Source organism: Bos taurus, chromosome 19, assembly GCF_002263795.3.
Source record: "Bos taurus isolate L1 Dominette 01449 registration number 42190680 breed Hereford chromosome 19, ARS-UCD2.0, whole genome shotgun sequence".
In the NCBI taxonomy this organism is placed as follows: domain Eukaryota; kingdom Metazoa; phylum Chordata; class Mammalia; order Artiodactyla; family Bovidae; genus Bos; species Bos taurus.
In genome coordinates, this window is record NC_037346.1 from 61,661,841 (window position 1) to 61,686,950 (window position 25,110).

General features: G+C 50.6%; 1 protein-coding gene across 3 annotated transcripts in view; it reads left to right on the plus strand.

Moving 5' to 3' along the window:
- Window positions 1-25,110, plus strand: part of FAM20A (FAM20A golgi associated secretory pathway pseudokinase) — a 40,372-nt gene that overhangs the window by 3,567 nt on the left and 11,695 nt on the right. The window contains exon 1 of one of the 3 annotated variants that reach the window (XM_024981116.2): window positions 1,910-8,083. The exons of 1 other annotated variant lie outside the window; for it this stretch is intronic. Coding sequence is in view for 1 of the 2 variants with exons in the window: in XM_024981115.2 (XP_024836883.1) it covers window positions 20,517-20,554 (38 nt within the window). In the remaining variant the exon portion in view is untranslated. Of the gene's footprint in view, window positions 1-1,909; window positions 8,084-19,745; window positions 20,555-25,110 lie in introns of those variants that run through there. One more of the 3 variants, XM_024981115.2, reaches the window with a different exon arrangement.

Below are 25,110 nucleotides of genomic sequence, written 5' to 3' on the forward strand. Positions count from 1 at the left end.
GTTAGGATATGTCCCATCTTACCTGCCGCCTCCCAGCACATCCCTTTTTTATTTCAGTGGAAGATGGAGCTCACACACTGTTTTGCATATTTCAGGTCCTCAATCAATATTCATTCATGGAATGTCAATATCTAGTTAAGTTGAAGCGATGTGAAAGGCATGTCATGGGTCGGGTGGGCGATCCCCGTGCTGACCTGAAGCCTGCTGCAGACCTCCTTAAGTGCCGTCCTTCCTTCCCTTCCTTTCTGTCCCCCTCAAAGTGTAACTAAGTGAGGCACAGTTCAGTTCAGTTGCTCGGTTGTGTCCGACTCTTCGCAACCCCATGAATCGCAGCACGCCAGGCCTCCCTGTCCATCACCAGCTCCCGGAGTTCACTCAGACTCACGTCCATCGAGTCAATGATGCCATCCAGCCATCTCATCCTCTGTCGTCCCCTTCTCCTCCTGCCCCTAATCCCTCCCAGCATCAGGGTCTTTTCAGATAAGTCAGTTCTTCGCATGAGGTGGCCAAAGTATTGGATTTCAGCTTCAGCATCAGTCCTTCCAATGAATATTCAGGACTGATTTCTTTTAGGATGGACTGGTTGGATCTCCTTGCAGTCCAAGGGATTCTCAGAAGTCTTCTCCAACACCACAGTGAGGCACAATCCAGGTTAAAAAAGTAATCAGGGAAAATGTTCCTGTCGCATCGTCGGCCGCTGATCCCTCCAGTGGTCCAGGACCAGCCCTCGACAGGCGTGAGGACACAGGGAGCACGGGGAGCCAGGGGGGCCATGGGGAGTCAGGGGCGGCCATGGGGAGCCAGGGGGCCACGGGGAGTCAGGGGGGCCACGGGGAGTCAGGGGGCACAGGGAGTCAGGGAGGCATGGGAAGCCAGGGAGCACCAGGAGCCAGGGGGGTCACAGGGAGCCAGGGGGCCCACAGGGAGTCAGGGGGGCACGGGGAGCCAGGGGTGTCGCGGGGAGCCGGGGGGGCCACAGGGAGTCAGGGGCGGTTACGGGGAGCCAGGGGGGCCACAGGGAGTCGGGGGGCATGGGGAGCCAGGGAGCACCAGGAGCCAGGGGTGTCACGGGGAGCCAGGGGGCCACAGGGAGTCAGGGGGCACGGGGAGCCAGGGAAATGGGGTCGTCAGTATTTCAGACCTTAAACCAACAAGCTGCTGCTGCTGCTGCTAAGTCGCTTTAGTCGTGTTCAACTCTGCAACCCCGTAGACGGCAGCCCACCAGGCTCCCTGGTCCCTGGGATTCTCCAGGCAAGAACACTGGAGTGGGTCGCCATTTCCTTCTCCAATGCATAAAAGTGAAAAGTGAAAGTGAAGTCGCTCAGTCGTGTCCAACTCTTAGCGACCCCATGGACTGCAGCCCACCAGGCTCCTCCATCCATGGGATTTTCCAGGCAAGAGTGCTGGAGTGCGGTGCCATCGCCTTCTCCGCCTTTTCCTGTCAAAGCAGTGATGAAGGGCAGTGCATACCTGGAGCCCAGGTTCACGGTGCCACTACCCTCACAGCTTAGAGGCTGAGCTCTGGGTTTCGCCCCCTCCCAGAAGCTGCGAGAACCAGACCACATCTGTCCTTTGACTTGTCAAAGCCGGTCAGCTCAGCTTGGCCTTGCGCCCACATATCTTTGGTCGGTTCCTCTGTAACCCCCTGGTTCTTACAGTCAAGGTCAAACGGGGTCATGCCTCCGTGGTGTAAAAACTCCTGCAGCTGCGACACAGACACACATTCTCTTCTCTCTGCTTTTCTCTCTGGACCCCCTCCTCCAGGATCAAGAAGGTTCTGTTTTCCTGTAATTACCAACTGTGTCCATCTGTGCTCTTCCCCCCATCAGATGCCCCATCTCCCTCCTCCTGCATACTTGCTCTCACTGAAGAAAGTCTGGCCCAAGACTCTCTTTGAAAGTCACAGCAAAGAGACGCTGCAGCTCTGCAAAAGTGACAGGCGTTCATGGGGAGTAAACTGGCTCCAGTTTTTCTGGGAGAAGCTCTGACAAACTCCAGAAGCCAAAGCAGTGATAGGAGGGCAGGGAGAGAGCCAGACAAGACGAGAAAGAGTTCAACCAGGCACGAGAACGGTCTGGCCTAGGAATCGGCGGAGGGAAAGCTGCTTCCCACCGTGCATCTGGAGAAGGAAAAATAAAGCCTCTTCTCGCCTCTTCCTTTTTGCCTCTTTCCTACTGATCTCACGCTCGCCCAGATCACTTGGAGAGCAGGGTTATTGGGAACGGGCGGCTCCCCTACAGAGCCTTGGATAGAAGCCCAGGGCCCAGCTCAGAGACTGCTGTCTGTCTTTCGCCCAGAGTCAGCAAGGCCAGCACCCCCTGCTGGTTCTTCCGCCAGTGATGCCAGGCTGAGAACCGGTCTGAAAAGGGCCCTCAGCCACCACCCACCCGCATGTGGTCAGCAGAGGGGGTGGGAGTCCGGACGTCCATTTCTCTTCTCTCCCAATTAGAGCCTTGCTGGGCTAGTTGGGGAAAGCTATGACTTCAGTGGTTTCTGAGTCCCTGGACTTTCAGCTGGAGGAAACCTCCCCTCTTGTCAGAGCCAAGAGCTCCAAGCAGATGGTTTCGTAGAGGACTGGGCCAGCTTCCTAGTGCCTCATCCCAAAGCCCAGTCCTCGCTGTGGTCAGCACGGCAAAGAGCCAAACTGGGGAGGGTACCACGCAAGGGAGACCCGCACCTCCTGTCTCCAGTGTCATCAGAAAGAAGCCCTTTGGCCGAGAGCCGGAAGGTGCTCATCGACTGCTCCGCTGGTCCTAACAGCTGCCACCCCGCCTCCTTCACCCCCAGCCAAGTCCTTGTCCATCTGCGAGAAGGGCTGGCCAGTTCTCTGCATGCAAATCCTGCCCGAGACAGGTGTGGTAGCTGCCGTGTACTTGACATACACCTGCTAACTCAGGCCTCACAATTTCTCAGGAAGAAGGTGTCTGATTCCTAGACACGTCCCTAGAGGCCCGGCCCTGGTGGGAGTTTACAGATGTAACTAAACCTCTCTACCAGAGAGGGTGACCTTGGGATAGGGAGATTACCCAGATATTTGTTGTCCTTATTGTTCAGTCGCTACATCGTATCTATCTCTTCAAGACCCAATGGACTGCTGCATGCCAGGCTCCTCTGTCCTTCACCATTTCCAGAGTTTGCTCAAATTCAGGTCCACTGAGTCGGTGATGCCATCCAACCATCTCATCCCTTCTCCTCCTGCCCTCAATCTTTCCCAGAATCAGGGTCTTTTCCAATGAGGCGGCTCTTCCCATCAGGTGGCCAAAGTATTGGAGTTTCAGCTTCAACATCAGTCCTTCCAATGAACACCCAGGACTGATTTCCTTTAGGATGGACTAGTTGGATCTCCTTGCAGTCCAAGGGACTCTCAAGAGTCTTCTCCAGCACCACAATTAGAAAGCATCAATTTTTTGGTGCTCAGCCTTCTTTATGGTCCAACTCTCACGTCCGTACATGACCACTGGAAAAACCACAGCCTTGACTAGATGGACCTTTGTGAGCAAAGTGGTGTCTTTGCTTTTTAATACACTGTCTAGGTTGGTCATAACTTTCCTTCCAAGGAGTAAGCTTATTTTAATTTCGTGGCTACAGTCACCATCCACAGTGATTTTGGAGCCCAAGAAAATAAAATCTGTCACTGTTCCCACTTTTCTCCCATCTATTTGCCATGAAGTGATGGGACTGGATGCCATGACCAAAAAACTCAAGTTTTTTGAATCTTGAGTTTTAAGTCAGCTTTTTCACTCTCTTATTTTACCCTCATCAAGAGGCTATTTAGTTCCTCTTCACCTTCTGCCATAAGTGTTGTGTCATCTGCATATCTGAGGTTATTGATATTTCTCCCAGCAATCTTGATTCCAGCTTGTGCTTCATCCAGCCTGGTGTTTCGCATGATGTACTCTGCATATAAGTTAAATAAGCAGGGTGACAACACACAGCCTTGACGTACTCCTTTCCTGATTTGGAACCATCCCGTCGTTCCACGTCCGGTTCTAACTGTTGCTTCTTGACCTGCATACAGGTTTGTCAGGAGGCAGGTAAGGTGGTCTGGTATTCCCATCTCTTGAAGAATTTCCCGCAGTTTGTCGGGATCCGCACAAAGGTTTTAGCATAATCAGTGAAGCAGCAATAGATGTTTTCTCTGGAAGCCCCTCGCTTTCTCTGTGACCCAGTGAACGCTGGCAATGTTGGACCTGATGACATGAGCCCTTTGAAGGCAGAGAGTTTTCTCCAGCTAATCAAAGAGGAAGTCGAATAAGGGCTGGAAGTGCCTCTGCTGACTTGCAGATGGGGTGGGGGGGGCTGTGGCAAGAGAGACAGTGACCTTCAGGACCTAAGCTGAGCCCCGCTGACAGCCAGCCGGGAAACAGGGCCCTCGGTTGCACAACCACAAGGAGAGGAATTCGTCCAACAACAGGAACCAACACGGCAGCAGAGCCTTCTGCAGACTCTCCGGAGGAGCACGCAGCCTGGCGGACAGCTTGACCTCAGCCTTGTGAAGCCTGCGCTGGGCACTCAGTCACGCTGAGCTGGAACCCTGACCTGCAGCTCGGAGAGCGGGTCAGTGTGGGTAGCGTAAGGCCACCAGGGTGGCGGTAATTTGCTCCTCGGCATAGAAAACAAACGTAGCACTACCATTGACTTCGTTTTCTGGAGAAAACCGGGGATGGGAAGCTGGTGGCCACTTGCCTTCTGTGTCAGGCAGCTGGCAAACCTCAGACGGGCTTGGCACCCCGAGGGGCTAGGATCCACGCGGTCTCACCATCAGCTCCAGCCCTCTGCATCCTTGGAAGCTCCAGGTCCTCATTTCTCCTCTCTGGGAAAGGCGTTTCTGGCCACCTCCCTCCACGCCGGTCCCTCCCCGACGGGACGCATCCTCCCCTACAGCATCACGGGAACTGTTGTGACTGTGCAGCCTCACGGCAGCTGTCACATGAGCATGAATGGCCCTCGCTCCTGGCATGAGAAGCCCCCAGCCTGCACGTGGTCGCACGGATACATCTGTTCCGTGGTTCCCCCTACGGGAGAGCCAGAGTGAATATCTGTGGAACAAATAATTAGGAACAGACGACCTCAGGACTTGGGGGCTGTTACTCAACATCCTTTTAGCCCCTGTGGGGGATGAAAGCCTTGAACAAAAACAATCTTGACCAAAAACAAGTCATCCCACCTATAACCTGCCTCTTCCCCCTTTGAAAGTCTCAGGCGAAACCCTCCTACTGAGACATCCTGGCATTTAGACCAGGGGTGCTCTCTCTATTGCAGTAACGTAAATAAAATCAACTTCCAAAATAAAATTTTTTTTAAAGCCCTGGAAGAAAGTCGAGAAGGTGCCGTTTGCCAAAAAGAGAGAATTTCCTCAGCTTCCTGCATTTTCTGAGGAAAGAGCAGCCAAGAAGTCATGCATTTAAAAAAGCGGGAACCACAGAGAAACCCTGATTTAGCCAAAAGCACTCCCCACTCACCCCTCTGTAGGCGCCGACCTGTGTCTTCCCCGTGATCATCTGTTAAACCAGACACTGCTGAGGACCTGAGGGTTCTGCTGAAGTCGGCTTTCGCGTGGCTCCAAGCCGAGGCGGGGACACCATTCCAAACAGCTGCAGCCCGGATGGAGCAGAAGTTCTAGGAGTCAGAGCATATGAGTACCTGTTATTATAGGCAGGCGCACACACACAGGACTAATGAAAACCACAGTATGGAAAAAAAGGCCTAGTTCTCTTTATGGCTTGTCACTTGGCAGGATGTCTTACAGTGGAAATGTGAAATCAACCCCAACCCTGAGTCTGAGTGCCCTGGAGACGCCGGGATCTGGGAGTGTGGGTCCCTGGAGGCCGACCTTGGAAATCAAGACCTGGAGCCCGCCAGCATCTTTCGTCTGGAACAAGAGGCGAAGCTAAGACCCAGAGAAGGCCTGTTTTATTGGACTCTCTGGTAACAAACCCGATAAATTTGGACAGCCACAGGGGATAGAACATGGTGGAGGACTGTGACTGCTAAGAAGCCAAGAACCTGTAAGAAAATTCAGCAAAATGTGGAGAGGAGAGCAAAACTGAAGGAGTTGTTGGCACGAGGGCAGATGAACGGAAGAGCTGGACGATGAAAGTAAGACGGCCTGGGAAGAGACAGGGTTTTAGGAAATTCGGGGGAGGTGGGTGGGTGAGAAGAGCGTTCTGCTGGCAGAAGAAAAAGGAAAGCTGTTCAGCCCTGGGAAGCCGAGTTCAGCTCTCACGTGGCACCCTGGCCTTCAGCTGTCTGTACCGGGTCAAGCGCATGGGCCGTGGGTAAGCTCATTTTTCGTGATGCTCACCACAATGGAGTCTGTGTGGAGGGACAGATTGTCATCCGAGTTTCATCCATTTAAGTGGGACTTTTATTTTATACTGGAGTATAGGTGATTAACAATATTGTGATAGTTTCAGGTGGGCAGCAAAGGGACTCAGCCACACATACACATGCATCCCTTCTCCCCCAAACTCCCCTCCCACCCAGGCTGCCACAGAACACTGAGCTGAGTCCCCTGTGCTGTACAGCGGGATAACCGGAATTTTTCTATTTCTGGTTCATTTTCTTCAGTGGCCGAGTAGTGAATTTGTGGGGAAAGTGTGTTTATCTGCACTCACAGCCCAGCTCCTGTTTTGTTTTGTTTTAACTCTGAGTTAGGAATCCTGCACCACCAGCAGCTGCTTATTTCTGCCTCCTGTGCTTCTCCGGGCACTTAGAGATTCTGGAGGAAGTCAGACTGACCAGCTGCAATTCCATCATCAAGTCAAGCCCCGATTCCCCAACATTTCATTGCAGCGTTGTTTTTTAAACCGGGATCATCGGATCCTACCCAGTTCAACTGATGAGGTCTATATTTCCCTTACATTTTACACATACTTTGCATTCTGTGGCTACGTTTATTTTCTTAAGAAATAGTACATGATATTTGCAAAGTGCTGCCTACTCTCTTCAGGATACTTTGATGTCAAGCGACAGAAATCCAACTCCAACCAATGCAAGCAGTTAAAGGAAATGTGGAGAATCAAGTAACCAAAGCTCGGTGAGGTCAGCTAGCTCTACTCTGTCGCTTAGTCCTTCTGCCTGCCTTAATCCCCTCTGCAGGTTCGGAGCCCCAAGAGCACTGGGACCCGAGAGAGAGAAAAGTGCTTCTCAGATTTCCAAAAAGAAAGATCCTGGGCAAAGTCGCTGATTGGCCAGACCTGGGACAGCCAGGCTGTAGAGGGTTATGATTGGTCCAGTTCCGAGGAGTGCAGGCGCTTCAACCAATCACTGGCTCTGGGGAGGTGGAGTCATTGGAAACTTTCTATTGATGCTCTCTATTCGAGCCACGTGGCTCAGGGTGGGAAGAACAGTTCCCCCAAACCAGGCTGGCTGCCCAGACCTCAAGTGACCTGGAAGAACTTCTGTGACGGGCGTGAGCTAGACATTTTCTCAACTTGTGCCTGCTGCAGTTTCTGACTCTGATAGCCACCGTTCTCGAGTTTTAATAAGACCTTTTAAATTTTTATTTTTGGCTGTTTGTTGCTGCTCTGGCTTTTCTCTAGCTGTGGCGAACGGGAGCTACTCCCTAGTTGCAGTGTGCAGGCTTCTCATTGCCGTGGCTTTTGTTGCGGAGGCTTCTGTTGTTGCCGCGGAGCACGGGCTCTGGGGTGCGAGGGCTTCCTTAGTTGCGGCTCGCGGGCTCCATAGCACAGGCTTAGCTGTGGGACAGCAGCTCAGCTGTTCCGCAGCACGTGGGCTCTTCCCGGATATCAGGGATAGAGCCCATGTCTCCTGCGTTGGCAGGCAGATTCTTTACCACTGAGCCTTTCGGGAAGCCCAATAAGACATTTTTAAAGCAAATTCATTTGTTAACAAGTTCCTATTGTGCAAATCTTTTACACCAACCATTAGAATTCCTGCAAGAGGATAGGAATCTTTATTAATTTGGGCTTTCCTTTAAATCAACCGTGCTCTCTTTATAGGAGTCCAAAGGAGGAGTGGATGTGAGCTCATGTGTCTTTCTCTCAAAACTCCACTGGGACCCAGGATGCCTTGTGTCAGTCCCCAGGGAAGCACTTGCCTCCTTTTTAACATGAAGAGGGTGAGTCTGTGGTTCTTCTTGAAGCTCCAGCAGCCCTGTTTTCCAAGCTCTCTCCCCCCTCAACCAGGATTTCTTCTGTCTGAGTGAAAACACTGGACAAGCACTTTCCAAGTGTGCTTCATGAACTTCCAGGGTTTCTGGAGGTGCTTCACAGGTTCTGAAAATGATTGCTTCCGTTTGCATTTTGAAAACCTGTGCTTCAAGGTAATTTTGACAGAATATGAGAAAACGCACACCAAGCTGTGTTATGCACACTGAGCCATTGGATCTCTTAGCATTTCCTGAGCAAGGTCTGAAAAGGGAGTTCAGTCACTGTATTCGTCTCCCAGGGCTGCCGTAGCAAATTGCCCCTGTTTAAGCCACTGTTGGTTGCTTGGAATAATGTAAACTTACTCTTTCACAGTTCTGGAGTCTGTGTTCTGAAACCAAGGTGTGGGCAAGGTAGCAGGCTCCGCGGAGGGTCTATGGGAGAATCTGTTCTGCGCTGCTTCCAGCTTCGGTGGCCGCCTGCATCACTCCAGCCCCTGCGTCCCTGACCGCCTCGCCTCCTCTTTCACCTCTGTGTGTCTGTCTCTGTCCTATAAGGACGCAGGTTGTGAACTCAGGTTGTGGTTGTCCAGTCACCCAGTCATATTCCCCCAGTGACCCCGTGGACTGCAGCACACCAGGCTTCCCTGTCCTCCACCATCTCCCAGAGTTTGGTCAAACTCATGTCCCCTGAGTCAGTGATGCCATCCAACCATCTCATCCTCTGTCGTCCCCTTCTCCTCCCGCCTTCAATCTTTCCCAGCATCAAAGTCTTTTCCAGTGAGTCATCTCTTCAAATCAGGTGGCCAAAGTATTGGAGCTTCAGCTTCAGCATCAGTCCTTCCAATGAATATTCAGGGTTGATTTCCTTTGGGGTTGACTGGTCTGACCTCCTTGCTGTCCAAGGGACTCTCCATTCCATCTGTGTCTGTCTCCTATAAGGACCCAGGTCGTGGACTCAGGACTCACCTGGATAATCCAAGACAGTCTCACCTCAAGAACGTTACTTACCTCTGTTATAGCAGATCCAAAAAAATCGGCTGGGGAGAGGCCAGCTGCTCCCAGCCCTTATTTTCCAAGTAAGGTCATGGTCACAGGTTTCAGAGGTTAGGGATAGGATAGGTATGAGCATTCAGTCATGTCCGACTCTGAAACCCCATGGACTGTAGCCCACAGGCTCCTCTGTCCTTGGGATTCTCCAGGCAAGAACACTGGAGGGGGTTGCCATTTCCTTCTCCAGGGGATCTTCCTGACCCAGGGCTCAAACCCGTGTCTCCTGTGGGTCCTGCATTGGCAGGCAGATTCTTTATCACTAGCGCCACCTGAAGGTTAGGTCATGGACATGTGTTCAGGGGAAGCCCCGCGAAGCCCGCTGTAGTCACGCACATCTCATGATGCCTAGGAAGGCCATGCAGCTGCCATTTTACTTTCAATTTTTAAAAGGATTGTTTTCCTGTTTACACAAAAGAGCACTTTACCATTTACACAGCAGATCTTGCTCTCTCTGCCAGAGCTTCTGATAGGCGTTGAGCAGCAGTGCATTTAGGATGAGACTCCGGGGGGTGCCTGGAGTGTGGTCGTCAGGGTCGTCATTTGGGACAGGGAAATAGATCTGCTAATTAACTGAACTTGGATGTGGGAACAAAGGCTCTTTATGAAGGTCTCAAACAGGACGGGCAAGGGAACTCAAGCCACCGGCCTCAAGCCACAGAGCCCAGACAGGGGCCAGACTACTGGGACAGCCCGCAGCCTCCTCGGCCGGTTCGCCTGGATCTGCTGTGACAGGCAAGCCAACGGGAGGTCCATACGTGAAGCCCACGTGCTGCGGAATGTGACCACAACACGTCTGGCTGGAAAAACACCAGAATAGACGATACGCCAGTGCTCACCTTAGGTATTAAAAAGCTATCAAGAAAGCGACCATTGGATGCTTAATTTGAGCAGTGTAACTTACCAGGGGCCCCTCCAGGTTAAACTCGGAAATGTGCACCCCAGGTAACTGGATGAGGTGGCGTTCTGTTCTGCCATGGGCTGTAAATCCGTCAAAAGGTCAAAGGAGGTCAGCCAAAAATGATGGGCTTGGATTTATAGCAGTGGATCTGCAGCCCTTCTTTTTGGCAGGAACTGAGCTAGTGCTGTTTAGGCCACTTGTGATTTGTGATGCTTAAAATCACTTTATCTGCATCTGTGACAATGCTTCGTTCTCACTCTCTGGGCGGGGGTGGGGGGCAGTTGCTGTGCCTAACACACCCCGTAATGTTATTTACTCTTTAAAGTGTAAATAAGCAAGCAGGTGAACAAGGCGAGAACCCTGGGCACCACTGGAGGTGGTCAGCTAACTCCTGTCCTTCAGGACAGCCTGCAAAGTGGCCCACTCGGAGAATCTGTCCTGTCCCTCCAACCCAAAGAGAGGCCCGGCCTCTTTGACCAACTCCTGCGTGACTTTCATCACGGCTTTTGTCACGCCGTACTGGCCTCTCATTTACTGGCATGCTTCGGGTACACCCTCACTGGACTGTCAGCTTTTCAAGGACGTGTTGAACTGAGTGGATGTAGCCAAACCCCGATCCCCAGAACACCATTATCTTCTTTGGAAAAAATATCTTTGCTGAGGTACTTAATCGTCTTGACAGGAGGAGACCCGGCTGGAGTACGTGGGTGGCCCTGAATCCCACGGCACGTGTCCTTGGCAAGAGAAAAACAGAGCGAGCTTAGACACAGACAGGAAAGGAGATGTTGGGACCAAGAAGGCAGAGGCTGGAGGGACGTGACCACAAGCCAAGGAACGTCAGCAGCCACCGGAGCCAGAAGAAGCAAAGAGTGGGTCCTCCCGGAAGGAATGCAGCCCTGCTGACACCACAGTCTCAAACTCGTGGCTCCAGAACTCTGAGAACACATGTCCGTAAAGCCCCCAAGTCTGAGTTGCTTGTTAGGGCTGCCACGGGAAACAGGCAGAAGGCTGGATGTTTGCTTGCTTCTTGGCCATATGACCCCAGAGTCTAAAATGCTGCTTGTGTACAGCAGGTGCTTGATAAGTGTTTCCAAATGAGTGAAGAAGGCAGAGCACTGAAGAACTGATGCTTTCAAACTGTGGTCCTGGAGAGGACTCTTGAGAGTCCCTTGGACTGCAAGGAGAGCCAAGCAGTCAATCCTAAAGGAAATCAACCCTGAATATTCATTGGAAGGACTGATGCTGAAGCTGAAGCTCCAATACTTTGGCCACCTGATTTGAAGAGATGACTCACTGGAAAAGACTTTGATGCTGGGAAAGATTGAAGGCGGGAGGAGAAGGGGATGACAGACAATGAGATGGTTGGATGGCTTCACCGACTCAGTGGGCATGAACTTGGGCAAACTCTGGAGGATGGTGAGGGACAGGGGAGCCTGGCGTGCTGCAGTCCATGGGGTCACAAAGAGTCCGTCACGACTTGGCAACTGAACAACAAGAAATGAGTGAATACATGAGAACTCCAGAGGCTTTGTGGTTGGGCAGCTCTGGGTTTAAATCCTGACTCTGCTACATAAACACTGGGAGACCTGAGGCTCATTTTCTCGGTTTCCTGCTCCGTAAAGTGGGCCGCAGACCTGACCCAGTGGGTAGAGGGCAGAGTGAGGTCTCCAGGGTAAGGCACAGGGCAGAGGGCCTGGCTCCCACCGCCCTGAGTCAGCAGCAGGTAAAGCACCACCAGTTGGTTATTGCTCTGTGTTCCGTGTGGGTGATTTGATTTCCATCAACAGCCCACCATATTCATTAATGTTTAATGCCTGCTTGGGTGCACGAGACACGAGAAGCAGGATCTGCATTCTCCAGATGCCAGGAAAAAACCCCGGAGCTTCCAGCCCAGCCCTGGCCTGCCTCAGCCTCTGCTGCTGCTTCCAGAGAGAAAATATGCATGTTCATCTCTCCATAGGCACTGTGATATCTAGAGCTTACCGAGGGGGAAAACACAGACGGGGCATCTGCAATTAGTCTACCTACCTCAGAAATTACAGGGCTTCCCCAGTGCTCAGTGGTGAAGAACCCGCGTGCCAATGCAGGAGACCCAGGTTCAATCCCTGGGTCAGGAAGATCGCCTGGAGAAGGAAATGGCAACCCACTCTAGTATTCTTGCCTGGAGAATCCTGTGGACAGAGGAGCCTGGTGGGCTACAGTCCATGGGGTCACAGAGTCAGCACGACTGAGCGACTGAAAGAACAACTCCAGAAATTATATGCGCCCCCCCACACACACACACGTGCACACACACACACACACATGTACACACAGGCACACATGTGCTCGCACAAGTGCACACACACATACGCACACACACACCTGGGGAAAGCCATTAGCTGATGTTTCTCACTGACTTGGCAGAAATCCTCCTTTTCCTCTTCTCTTTTTTTCACAAAGCACTTATCAAGCCAGTTCAGTAGGCTGCTCTTGCCTCACTGGGGACCTTTCCCTCTGACCTTGAGCTGGTGGCATTGAAAATGGGTGACAGCCATTCTGCATGGGTGCAGGGCTGGCCCCACCCCACGGACCATCACCTTGAACCCTCAGAACCGCCCGCTACGAGAGGCACTGGTACCCCCACCTTCACACGAGGATGGCCGCTCAGACAAGCTGGGTCTCACCGGAACACGGACGTCAAAGGCCGTGGTGCAGCAGTGATGGCAACTTTGCCTTGCGTCTCAGGCTGGGTCCTGGAGACAAAGCTGAGATGCCACCGGAGCGCACTGGTGGGCAGCAGTCAGCGTCCCAGAGGCAGGACGGCCAGCACCGCGTCCAGCTCTCTGCTCTGGATGCAGAGAGCCTGTGCGGTCCTGCCAGAGAGGAGGTTGTCAGTAAGCAGCAAAAGCTTTGGAAAGAGCCGAATTCGTCCGCCCTTATACTCCACAGACCTGCTTTGTATGGTTATACTGTAATTTCTTTGTTTTTATAACCGAGGGTGAAAGCGTTACTGGAATCTCTCCCCCACGTTCTGACTCCAGGCTGGAGTCTCATCACACATCTGCCGCTTCTTAGCCGGGCGACCTTGGAGAGTTCACCTGTGCTGCCTTCATCCGGGCCCCATTTCTTTAGGGTGGATGGAGTAACAGTCACACTGACCTTATAAGCAGTTTCTGGGAGGAGTCCACGAGTAAAAGTTGCAAATTGCTTCAGACAGTGCTTGACAAAAGGACTGATGCTGAAGCTGAAGCTCCAATCCTTGGGCCACCTGATGTGAAGAGCCGGCTCACTGGGAAAGACCCCGATGCTGGGAAAGACTGAGGGCAGGAGGAGAAGGGGAACACAGAGGATGCGATGGTTGGATGGCATCACCCACTCAGTGCACATGAGTTTGAGCAAACTCCGGGAGACAGTGAAGGAACAGGGAGGCCGGGCGTGCTGCGTGCAGCCTATGGGGTCGCAAAGAGTCGGACGCGACTGAGCAACTGAGCAAGAACCATGAATAAAACCTGCACAGTGCTTCAGGCAGCACTGGACGCGATCCAGGAGCGAGGTGAGGGTGAGCGATCGCCTTCCTTCATTCAGGCCTCTTGGCCCAGTCGGGGTCGCTGCTCCTCTTCCTCCTGATTTCTGTTCTCGTGACCGCGGCCCTCGTGGTTCTCCGCCAGGGCTGGCCTCTGAGCGCCCCTCCCCGCGCTGGTCCCCCGCCCTCCGTCCCCTCCGGCTCGAGCTCTGACCTCTCACCGTGAACCAAGCCTGAGCCATGACTCCGGGAGGTCAGGATGGGCCGGGCCAGTGAAGCCTGAGTGGAAACACAGGGTCTATTGCGACACCGCTTCCAAGGAGGAAGTGATTGTATTTCAATCAGGAAAGAAGGGGTTTGTGTTGGGAAATCAGCCCAGTTAGCAAAATCTCAGTGAAATCTTGGTACAGTTATTACTTTCTCAACAGAAAACAGACCAGCGGATTCAGTGTTTCCACCACCATCCTGATGCTTAAGAAGTTTCTATCAGCATTCTCAGTGTGAGTGTGTGTGTGTGTGTGTGTGTGTGTGTGTGTGTGCCCAGTCCTGTCCAGCTCTTTGCGACCCTGTGGACTGTAGCCCGCCAGGCTCCTCTGTCCCCGGCGTTTCCCAGAATACTGGAGCGGGCTGCCATTTCCTCCTCCAGGGGATCTTCCCGACCCAGGGATCAATCCCAGAACTCTCGTCTATCCTGCATTGGCAGGCGGGTTCTTTACCACCGCACCAGCTGGGAAGCCCTAATAGCCTCGATATTCCTTGCAAAGCCTCACGGTCTGTGCGGCCTCCGTGGGAGAGCAGAGTGGTCTCGGCTCAGAACCGTGGTGTCAGGCTCCCCCTTTCCACTGACTCTGTCGTCCGCTCACCTATGCGGACCTTCATCTCCTCCCGTGTAGTTTGGAGAAATGTAGTTTGGTCCCAGGACTTCGGGGAGTTAGACTAAGACAATGCAGGGGGGAACCCCAAAAGCCATTTGTAATAAGCTCTTCAGAAACGCAGGTGTAAGAGCGTTAAATAAAGTGAGCCATTTGTAATAAGCTCTTCAGAAACGCAGGTATAAGAGCGTTAAATAAAGTGATGCCTCCGATGCTAAACAAGCGCCCGAGGCTGGGGGCGGAAGCCCCAGAATCCACGTGCCCCCGAGTGGGTCCCAGCCTCCTCGCGGCTGGGAGCCAGGAGGCCCGTGGGCCAACTTCCAGCCCAGCCTGTGGGCGGAACTTCGCAACGTCACTTCCTGGCCAGAGCCTTTAAAAGCTGGGGCTTCCCAGGTGGCGCTAGTGGTAAAGAACCCGCCTGCCAACGCAGGAGACATAAGGGACTAGGGTTCAGTTCCTAGGTTGGGAAGATCCCCTGGAGGAAGGTACAGCAACCCACTCCAGTATTCCTGCCTGGAGAATCCCATGGACAGAGGAGCCTGGCTGGCTAAGGTCACAAAAAATGAGATACAACTTGGGACTGACTGAACAGCAACAAGAAGACAAGGAAACAGAGTCCGCCACCTTCTTAGAACAGGGGTGGGTGAAATTCCACCCGAACAGAAACCATATCCGCTTCTCAGCAGGCCACCCTCCCCCACAGGTCACTTCTTGGGCTGAGGAGGAAAGGAGACCAATTATCCTCTCCGTGGGGAAATCAGATGGAAAAATAATACATGCAAATCAGCACAGTGCACAGGCCAAGGGCTGGGGAGAATTTAACCTGCAGGGAAGCCGCAGGGAAATCTGCCTGCCAACCATGGAATTATGCGACCCCCCTCCAGAACCCCTAATTCAGATCCCTCTCTACTGGGGCAGCCAAGGCCTGGGTGACAGGCGGTAAGGCCAAGTTCAAACACTGTTGAAAACAAGTATATTTGGGTCACCGTTTGTTTACTGAAGGATCCAGTGTTTGGGTCTTTAAGGCACTTCTTTTTCCTTAGTTCACTCTGAGCACTGCCTTTAGACTTAAAGTTCTGTTTTCTGCCCTTGGGAAATGGTGAAATAGCCATCCAATGTCAGTGTCATTGGTTTACTGTGTGTGTGTGAGAGAGAGAGAAACATTTATTTGTTTATTTCAGGTCTCACAGTCAGAGGATGAAAAAAGCCAAAATTCAACATTGCCTCTTTTGCAAGTACCACGTGTGTTGCTATTTTATCCATATGCTTGCTGGGTTGGTACAAGCGGGACAGCTAAACAGCTGCTGACTCACACTTGTCTTTTTTTAAACAATTAAATAATATTTAAATTTTTGCTGGGCAGAGTGTGCAGGGGGAGGGTAGCAGAGCCTGAGGAGGGTTTTAGGCTGTGTATGGAAAATCTTGAGTTTCTCAGAGTCCAGAACCCATCACAGCAATTTTCAGGTCGTTATCAGAGGATTAAGTGCTTCATTTGCTCATGATTCTGTGGCTCCGGGCCAGGGCTTCTCAGCCTCAGCACTGCTGACATTTGGGGAAGATGATTTTCTGTCTTGCTGGGCTCAACAGAAAATTAAATAAAATAGGAGAATGCATTGCAGGATGTTTGGTAGCGTCCGTCAGCACTGCCCCCACCAGCCGTGATGCCAAGATGTCTCTCAGTGGTGCCACCCACGAGGGGTGCGGTTGCCCCTAGTCGAGAACCTCGGGTCTACACCACGGAGGCGGGATCCTATGGGAACATGTCGTTCTCAGCCGTGGGCCCTCCGCTCTGTAAACGGTCACACTGGAGTGAGAGTGAGGGCTCAGTGTCAATGTTTGGTGTTTCTCAAAGTCCATCGTACCCACGCAGAATCCACGGCATGCCCTCCTGTGCTCGGAACGGAAAGGTTTAGGAAGTGCCTCCTGCACAGGAGGCCTGACCGCAGGACTTCTCAGAGCCTCGACTGTCTTTGTGTAACTGAGACTCTCCCTGAGAGGCTACGCTTTGCAACTCTTTCCAGTTTTGCTTGCATGGAGCGAGTGATGTTTGGTGGTCACTTCGGTGCTTAGCTCTGGGCCCAGGACCAGAATCTGGGAAGCTTGGCCCAGCTGGAAGCTACCTGCTAGTTCCTGCCTCAACTCCGGGGATCCCTTGAACCAGAGATCATGCTGCCATCTTCTCCAGGGTGTCCCATCTACTGTCACCTTCGGCGACAGGTCTGGAAGTTGTTGCTGGGGTAGAGATACAGGCTGCTCACTGAGACCAGAGTCCCAGCTCCAGGAATGTCCCTCTAGGCTTGCCATAGCATCCAGCTCATTGTGATGGGCCGCCCAAAGTCGGCAAGGTCTGCTGACAACGGCCAGGACATGGTAACAACCTAGGTGTCCATCCACGGATGAATGGATAGAGAAGATGTGGTTTATACAGTGGAATATTAGCCTTTAAAAGGAACGAGGTCTTGCCATTTGCAGCAGCATGGGGGGGACCTGGAAGGTGTCATGAAATAAGTCAGACTAAGTGAGATAAGCCAGACCGAAATAGAGATACTGTGCATCATTTATATGTGGAATCCTAAAAAAATACAACGAACTAATGACTATAGCATAAAAGAAGCTTCAGTTCAGTTCTGTTCAGTCACTCAGTCATGTCCGACTCTTCGCAACCCCATGAATCGCAGCACGCCAGGCCTCCCTGTCCATCACCAGCTCCCGGAGTTCACTCAGACTCACGTCCATCGAGTCAATGATGCCATCCAGCCATCTCATCCTCTGTCGTCCCCTTCTCCTCCTGCCCCCAATCCCTCCCAGCATCAGAGTCTTTTCCAATGAGTCAACTTTTCGCATGAGGTGGCCAAAGTACTGGAGTTTCAGCTTTAGCATCATTCCTTCCAAAGAAATCCCAGGGCTGATCTCCTTCAGAATGGACTGGTTGGATCTCCTTGCAGAGTCCAGGGGACTCTCAAGAGTCTTCTCCAACACCACAGTTCAAAAGCATCAATTCTTCGGTGCTCAGCTTTCTTCACAGTCCAACTCTCACATCCATACATGACCACAGGAAAAACCATAGCCTTGACTAGACGGACCTTTGTTGGCAAAGTAATGTCTCTGCTTTTGAATATGCTATCTAGGTTGGTCATAACTTTCCTTCCAAGGAGTAAGTGTCTTTTAATTTCATGGCTGCAATCACCATCTGCAGTGATTTAGCATTATGGCATTATATGACTCACAGATGTACAGAACAGACTGGGGTTATCAGTTGAGGGGGGAATATAAGGGGGTGGGGTGGGAGGTAGAAGCTATTGGGTGTAAGATGGGCTCAAGGCTTCCGTGGACTTGTCTTGGCCTCAAAGACACAGGGATAAATGCAGTGGGAGGCAGGGGAACAGAAGGGGATAAGGTGGGGCTGTGCTGTTTGTTGGCATCTGCAGGATGGAGCAGCAGGGAGACGTCCCGGCCTGTTTATGAAAAATCACAGGGTTCATTTTATTTTAATTGTAGTGAAGTATAGTTGGTTTACAATATTGGGTTAATTTCTGCTGTACAGCAAAGTGACTCAGTATATATGAATATCAGTTCAGTTCAGGCGCTCAGTCATGTCCAACTCTTTGCAACTCCACGGACCACAGCATGCCAGGCCTCCCTGTCCATCGCCAACTCCCAGAGTCTGCTCAAACTCATGGCCATCAGGTTGATGATGCCATCCAACCATCTCATTGTCCTCTGTTGTCCCCTCTCCTCCCGCCTTCAATCTTTCCCAGCATCAGGGTCTTTTCCAGTGAGTCAGTTCTTCGCATCAGGTGGCCAAAGTATTGGAGTTTCAGCTTCAGCCTCAGTCCTTCCAGTGAATATTGAGGACTGATTTCCTTTAGGAGGGACTGGTTTGATGTAAGTTACTCAGTTTATATATATATATATATATATATATATATATATATATATGTTGTGCTTAGTCAGTCGTGTCTGACTCTTTGCGACATCATGGACTGTAGCCCACCAAGCTCCTCTGTCCATGGGATTCTCCAGACCAGAATACTGGCGTGGGTTGCCATGCCCTCCTCTAGGGTATCTTCCCAACCCAGGGATCAAACCCAGGTCTCCCACATTGCAGGTGGGTTCTTTACCAGCTGAGCCACCAGGGAAGCCCATAGATACATGTTCTTCTCCATATTCTCTTCCATGATGGTTTACCCAGGATATTGACTATAGCTCCCTGATGTCAGGGATTTCAGTGGAAAGCCCACCAGACTGCTGAGGGGCATTTGGAGAGAATCCTCTGTTCCAGATAATTCTGTCGTGGGGACATGCAGCCTGCATGGGCCCAGTGGTCTCAGAAATAAAGTGCATTTCTGAGGCAGGTTGCAATCAAGATGTATTTCTATGTTATGTATGAAATCTTATGTATGTATGAAAAAAAGGTTCTAGAAATTTGTTGACATCCTTTCTCATTCCAAAGAAATAGTCACTCATGCCTGATTTTGTGATCACAGTTTTGTACTCTTTTTCTTAGAAATTGTCTTCCAAATATATAAGCATCAGGTCCCATTAAACCTGGATCATTCTTATTCACAAGAGAAATAGGATAAGAAAGAGGAAGGTATTTCCAAACTTGTCACCACCCAAACAAAATAACTCTGGGAAAATGTTCTTCCTATGACCATTGTCAAGGATAAGAATATTGAAACAGACAATATGGATAAAACAGATGCACAGATTTAGGTAGAAAGCCAAGTCTCTCAGAGGCTCACCGTAATGCTTTTATAATTTTCTTTATGGCAGAGTGCTTTTGGAAATTCAGGAAATGAGTAAGATAATAAATAAGTCAGAAAGTAACTTTGTGCGTTCCCATCCAGCAGAGATAGAACTCTAGGGTGACAGTGTGACCCCTGTATTCCAAACATTTTTCCCCTTGAGTTTTTTGATGCTAGTATTTTGGAGTCTGATGGAGTTTTTGCAGCAGGAAAATTGTTCGGGCATCCAAGGACCAGTTATTTATAGAGCATTTCCTGCACGCAGAGCACTTTGTCAAATACTAAGATGCAAAAATCTTAGGCAGGTTCCTGCCCTCAAAAAACGTAGAGTTTAGTTGGGAAGAAAACACACGACGTGGCTCTGAAATCTTTCCCTGGTGCCCCCATCTCCCTCCCAATGCGGCCGCACAAGGACCATGGAACTGTTTCCAGCAGAAGGAATTTGCCTGAGCACCTGCCAGCCTCTCCTGCCTCCCTCCTGCTGTTCAGGATCTTACATGCGGATGGTCTGGACTCTGTGAACCTCCACAGATCATCTGTCCTGAGCCAGGTGATGGGGTACTTCTGCACCTGACTCAGCATCTTCCAAACATGCTGGGGAATGAACAGAGCGGGGCAGGGCGGGGACACAGTAAATTAATTAGAAAATAATTCATGGATAATCACCAGATTCCTCCCTAGGGGACCTCAGTAAAGCAGAGAGGATGTCACTTCTCATCACTGCTTCGTAACCAGCGAATGTAGCAAAATATAAATTCTAAGTCATGCAGTTGAAATAGCTCTGCTGAGAGGGCTTGGCACCCTTGCTCTTGGCAGGGAACATGCGTCCAGATGCCAAAGAGAGACTGGTTATTTCAGCAGAAAGGACAGAAATTAATCCTCAAGATCAGTTCAGGCTGTCCTGACTCAGGAGAACAGAGAAATTTATGAGATGATACAGTCAGAAAGAGGGAAGAGTGGCAGGCAGGATTTCAGGGAACTTTAGCATCAGAGCAAACCTACGCTATCCGAACAGCATGCAGGTCAGCTTCTCCTGAGTAAGCCTGTGATTCCCACTAACTGTCTTTCCAGAAAAATACAGAGGGTAGTTCTCACTGCAGCTGAGATAAGGAGCACATTCATTCATTCCCCAGGGATTTGTCAAGTACCTGTTACATACGGCGAGGACACCAAAAGAGATGGGAAGTGTGTACAGATTTGCAGGCTCGAGAGAGAAGCTCACATTCAGCTGTACAGCTGGAAACGCTTCAAAGAGGACATTCCTAGGGAGTTTGGCCCTGGAAGCTGGAGAAGAAAACGCGGAGGCGGGCATTCCCACGGGAGAAACAGCATGAGGCGGGGAGGAACCATCGCAAAGGCAGTTTTTGTGTGCGTCAGTTGTTTAATTGCAAAATTACAGAAATACGTAAAGTAAAAAGTGGAAGTCATTCCTCATCACCCCCTAAGGCCAGCTATCACTAATGTTTGTGTACTTGTCATGCACAGCAAATCGTCTGTGTTTATATGTGTATGTAAACAATATTTTTAACAACAACAAAAACATGAGATCCACTCCACAAACTGTGCTGAAATTAGAAATTCTTCTATGTCACTAAATACAGAGCCATCCCTGTAATACCCTATCATAGACGCTTGTATTTTCTCCATTTGTGTAGTTATAAACAACACTGTGTGTTTAGTCACTCAGGCGTGTCCAGTTCTTTGCTACCCCATGGACTGTAGCCGGTCAGGCTCCTCTATCCATGGGATTCTCCAGGCAAGAATACTGGAGTGGGTTGCCATGCCCTCCTCCAGGAGATCTTCCCAACTCTGGGATCGAACCCAAGTCTCCTGCATTATGGGTGAAGTCTTTCCTGTCTGAGCCACCAGGGACACACAAACAGCGCTGTAGTGAACATCTGTGAACACACTTTCTTGCACACGTGTGCAAGGTGGATAAGCTGCAGAAATTAAATTGCTGAGTCAAGGGGTGTGTATGTGTACGCTCAGTTGTTCGGTTGTGTCTGGCTCTTAGCTTGCCAGGCTCCTCTGCCCAAGGAATTTTTCAAGCAAGAATACTGGAGGGTTGCCATTTCCCACTCCCATAGATCTTCCTGATCCAGGGACTGAACCCTGGGTCTCTTGTGCGTCTCCCACATTGACAGGCAGATTCTTTACCACTGAGCCACCTAGGAAGCCCCACTGAATATAATTCTGAAATGGAAAATTGCCCTCTGCAAAGATGTGCCAATTACACTCTCATCAATAATGCAAGAAAGCACTATAATAATGCTATTCAATACGCCTGTTTAAGCCCTTTTAAGGTTTCCATTTTTAAAGTGTTTTGTAATTGTGAAGTTTGTGTAGATAACCACACAAGTTGGGCTGTATAGGACAACTATTGACAAGAGTGTAAAGCAAGTTTCCGGACAGTGCGGATGTTATCAAATCCATAAGAATAAAAGTGGAGAGGGACAAGGGAAAAAACACTGGCCACATCAGTTACCTCTGGGGACGGGAAGTCGGTGAACAAGCAGACATGAATGGAAGAGAGGGTTCCGAAATTTAAGATTTTGAACCATGCAAATATTTCCTATTCAAAAGTAAAGAATGTTATATATATTTTTTAAATCTAAAAGAGGTGCTGCTTCTTCCAGGAAACAGTTTTCGTGGAAAATTCCAGTTCTGCAGAGAAAAAGGAGCAGAGTGGTGTTTCCTCCTTCCCTCAAGGTCACGGGACTTGTAACCCAGGTTTTCTTTTTATCGATGAAAGCAACATCTGTCAGTACTTCGTGCTTTGTTTTTTGGTATCTACTTTCAGATCAGATCAGTCGCTCAGTCCTGTCCGACTCTTTGTGACCCCATGAATCGCAGCATGCCAGGCCTCCCTGTCCATCATCAACTCCCAGAGTTCACTCAAACTCACGTCCATCAAGTCGGTGATGCCATCCAGTCATCTCATCCTCTGCCATCCCCTTCTCCTCCTGCCCCCAATCCCTCCCAGCATCAGAGTCTTTTCCAGTGAGTCAGCTCTTCGCATGAGGTGACCAAAGCATTGGAGTTTCAGCCTCAGCATCAGTCCTTCCAATGAACACCCAGGACTGATCTCCTTTAGGATGGACTGGTTGGATCTCCTTGCAGTCCAAGAGACTGGCAAGAGTCTTCTCCAGCACCACAGTTCAAAAGCATCAATTCTTTGGCGCTCAGCTTTCTTCACAGTCCAACTCTCACATCCATACATGACCAGTGGAAAAACCATAGCCTTGACTAGACGGACCTTTGTTGGCAAAGTAATGTCTCTGCTTTTGAATATGCTATCTAGGTTGGTCATAACTTTCCTTCCAAGGAGTAAGTGTCTTTTAATTTCATGGCTGCAATCACCATCTGCAGTGATTTTGGAGCCCCAAAAAATAAAGTCTGACACTGTTTCCACTGTTTTCCCATCTATTTCCCATGAAGTGATGGGACCAGATGCCATGATCTTAGTTTTGTGAATGTTGAGCTTTAAGCCAATTTTTTCACTCTCCTCTTTCATCTACTTTAGGTCTTCCTTTAAAGTAAGGCTACTTTGCCAGGAATATCTTGGCTGATATTATACATAGCAATCCTCTGTACATATAATATTTTTTCATACAGTGATATTTACTGTTGCCACATTAAGTTGCATTTTTAGAAATCTACTTTATTTTTTTCATTGGGTATAGCAAACAGGGGTAAAAAGCGGGTAGCTTCTGTGTTCACCATTTTTTTTAAATCCTTATTTTATATTGAAGCAGTGGTAAAGAATCTACTTGCCAATGCAGGAGATATGGGTTCGATCCCTGAGTGGGAACAATCTCCCTGGAGAAGGAAATGACAACCCACTCCAGTTTCTTGTCTGGGAAATGCCACGGACAGAGGAGCCTAGTGGGCTGCAGTCCATGGGGTCGCAGGGTCAGACCAGCTGAGTGAGTAAACAGCGCAGATGAGTAGCACTGTTGTGTTGGTTTCAAGTGTGCACCAAAGTGGTTCAGGTGTACACGTGCGTGCATCTGTTCTTTCCCAAATGCTTTTCCCATTTAGGTGACCACAGACTCCTGAGCAGAATTCCCTGTGCTATACAGTAAGTCCTGGTTGGTCACCTCTTTTTTCACTGTTATCTTTGCAAGCACACAACCCTAGTCAGAACGCAGGTCAGCAGGCTGCAAAACGGGCTCTCCTTTAGGGGAAAAAGCCCTGATATGCACCACTGGCCAATTTCCGTGCTGTAAATTCTCTCACGATGGCATTTGTCAAGCTCCCTGTGCAAGTCAGCTCAGGCAGTCTCTGCTGGTTGTCCCCAGGGAACAAAGGGCACACAAACATTTCTAAAAAAAAAAAAAAAAAAGATGACTCTTAGCAGCTCTACCTTAACCATTAAAAAACAAACAAACAAACAGGCCCAGTGGGAAGGATCCCCTGACGCCCTCTCTCCCTCTGCCCCTGCTCTGCCCAGGTTGTGGGTCAGGCTCTGGCAGGGGCTGAACAGCTACCCAGAGAGTCCTGAGTCCCCACCCAAAGGTAAACATGGACATTTAAAGAGCAGCTTGTCCGCTGTCACAAGTGACACTTAATTTGCCACGTTTATTTTTCTGTTTGGAGGCTGGAACCCTGACTGTTGTTATAACCAGAAGCCGTCAGCTCTCACCTCCACTTAAGAAAACTCGACCCCGCCCCCCTGCCCAGTCCAGTCTGGCCGCGATCCTTGTCTCTCTTTCTCTGAACTTCTTCTCTGAGCTGCCCGACCTCAGGGAGCCTGACGCAGTTCAGGACTGGGCAGCCTTCCCACCAGGCTCCTGGCAGAGCTAAGCAGTCCCAGAGTTTTAGCCTCAGAGCAGCCTTGGGAACCAGAATAAAATACAGATGAATGTGAATAAAGTAAGCAAAAGCTGGCAGGTGTGGCCCAGCAGGTAAACATCAGGGGCTGCCGCAGTTTAACGGGTCACATTTCAGATGACAGCAGCAGGAGCTCAGGGACCCCAGGACCAGGTCACAATCGGATGCGCACTGTGGCCTAGAGGGAAGGTGAACGGGATGCAGAAAGTCAGCCTGGAGACCGGCCCGTGCGGTCCCTCATCCGATATTCAGAAGGCTGCAACATAGGGAAGGAAGCTATTCTGCATCAGCTCGTGGGGTAGAGCCAAGATCCGCGGGGGAAGCTCTGGAAAGATCTTGGCTCAGTTTTGGAAAGTGCTTTCTCACAGAGCTAGCCTGATGGATTGGGCTACTCCTGGGTGTAGCCCAGGAGGAGGAGGGGGTGACAGGGGAGGAGATGATTGAATGGCGTCACTGATTCAATGGACATGAATGTGAGCAAGCTCCAAGAGATGGTGAAGGACAGGGAGACCTGGGGGGCTGCAGTCCATGGGGCCGCAAAGAGTCAGACACGACTGAGCAACTGAACAACAACTCTGGGTGTTGTACACCCCCTTCACAGGAGCTGACCAAGTACAAAATAGACAACACCTTGGTAGGAATGTTGTAAGTGGAACAAGGCACTAAGTTCAAGGGTCTTTCAGATCACTCCCAAGAGAAATAAGGATGTAGCAGGACACCCAAATCCTGCCCCATCAACCCACATGACCCTCACCGTCACTTAACTCGCCAGATGACCGGTACCGCCTTGCCTTGCCTTCCAGTCTGAAGGGCTCCATCTTCCCATGCACCCATCTGTTTGTCCACCTTTCCTCCCCGATCCTCAGGTACGCCTGTCCCTTGCCTGCCTCTTGCAGTTGTGTGCACCTTGTCCCCAGTCCCAGAGCACGTCTCCTCTTCAGTCCAAACGCCACCCATGTGAACCCCCTGAAGTCCACTTTCGCCCACCTGGGTCTTCCTCTGACACTTGGCCACACAGCCGCCTGTCCCTTCCCCAGCAGGTCAAGACGTTTTAGTCTGAACACGTGTCTAGCAGTTGATCTACAACTGCC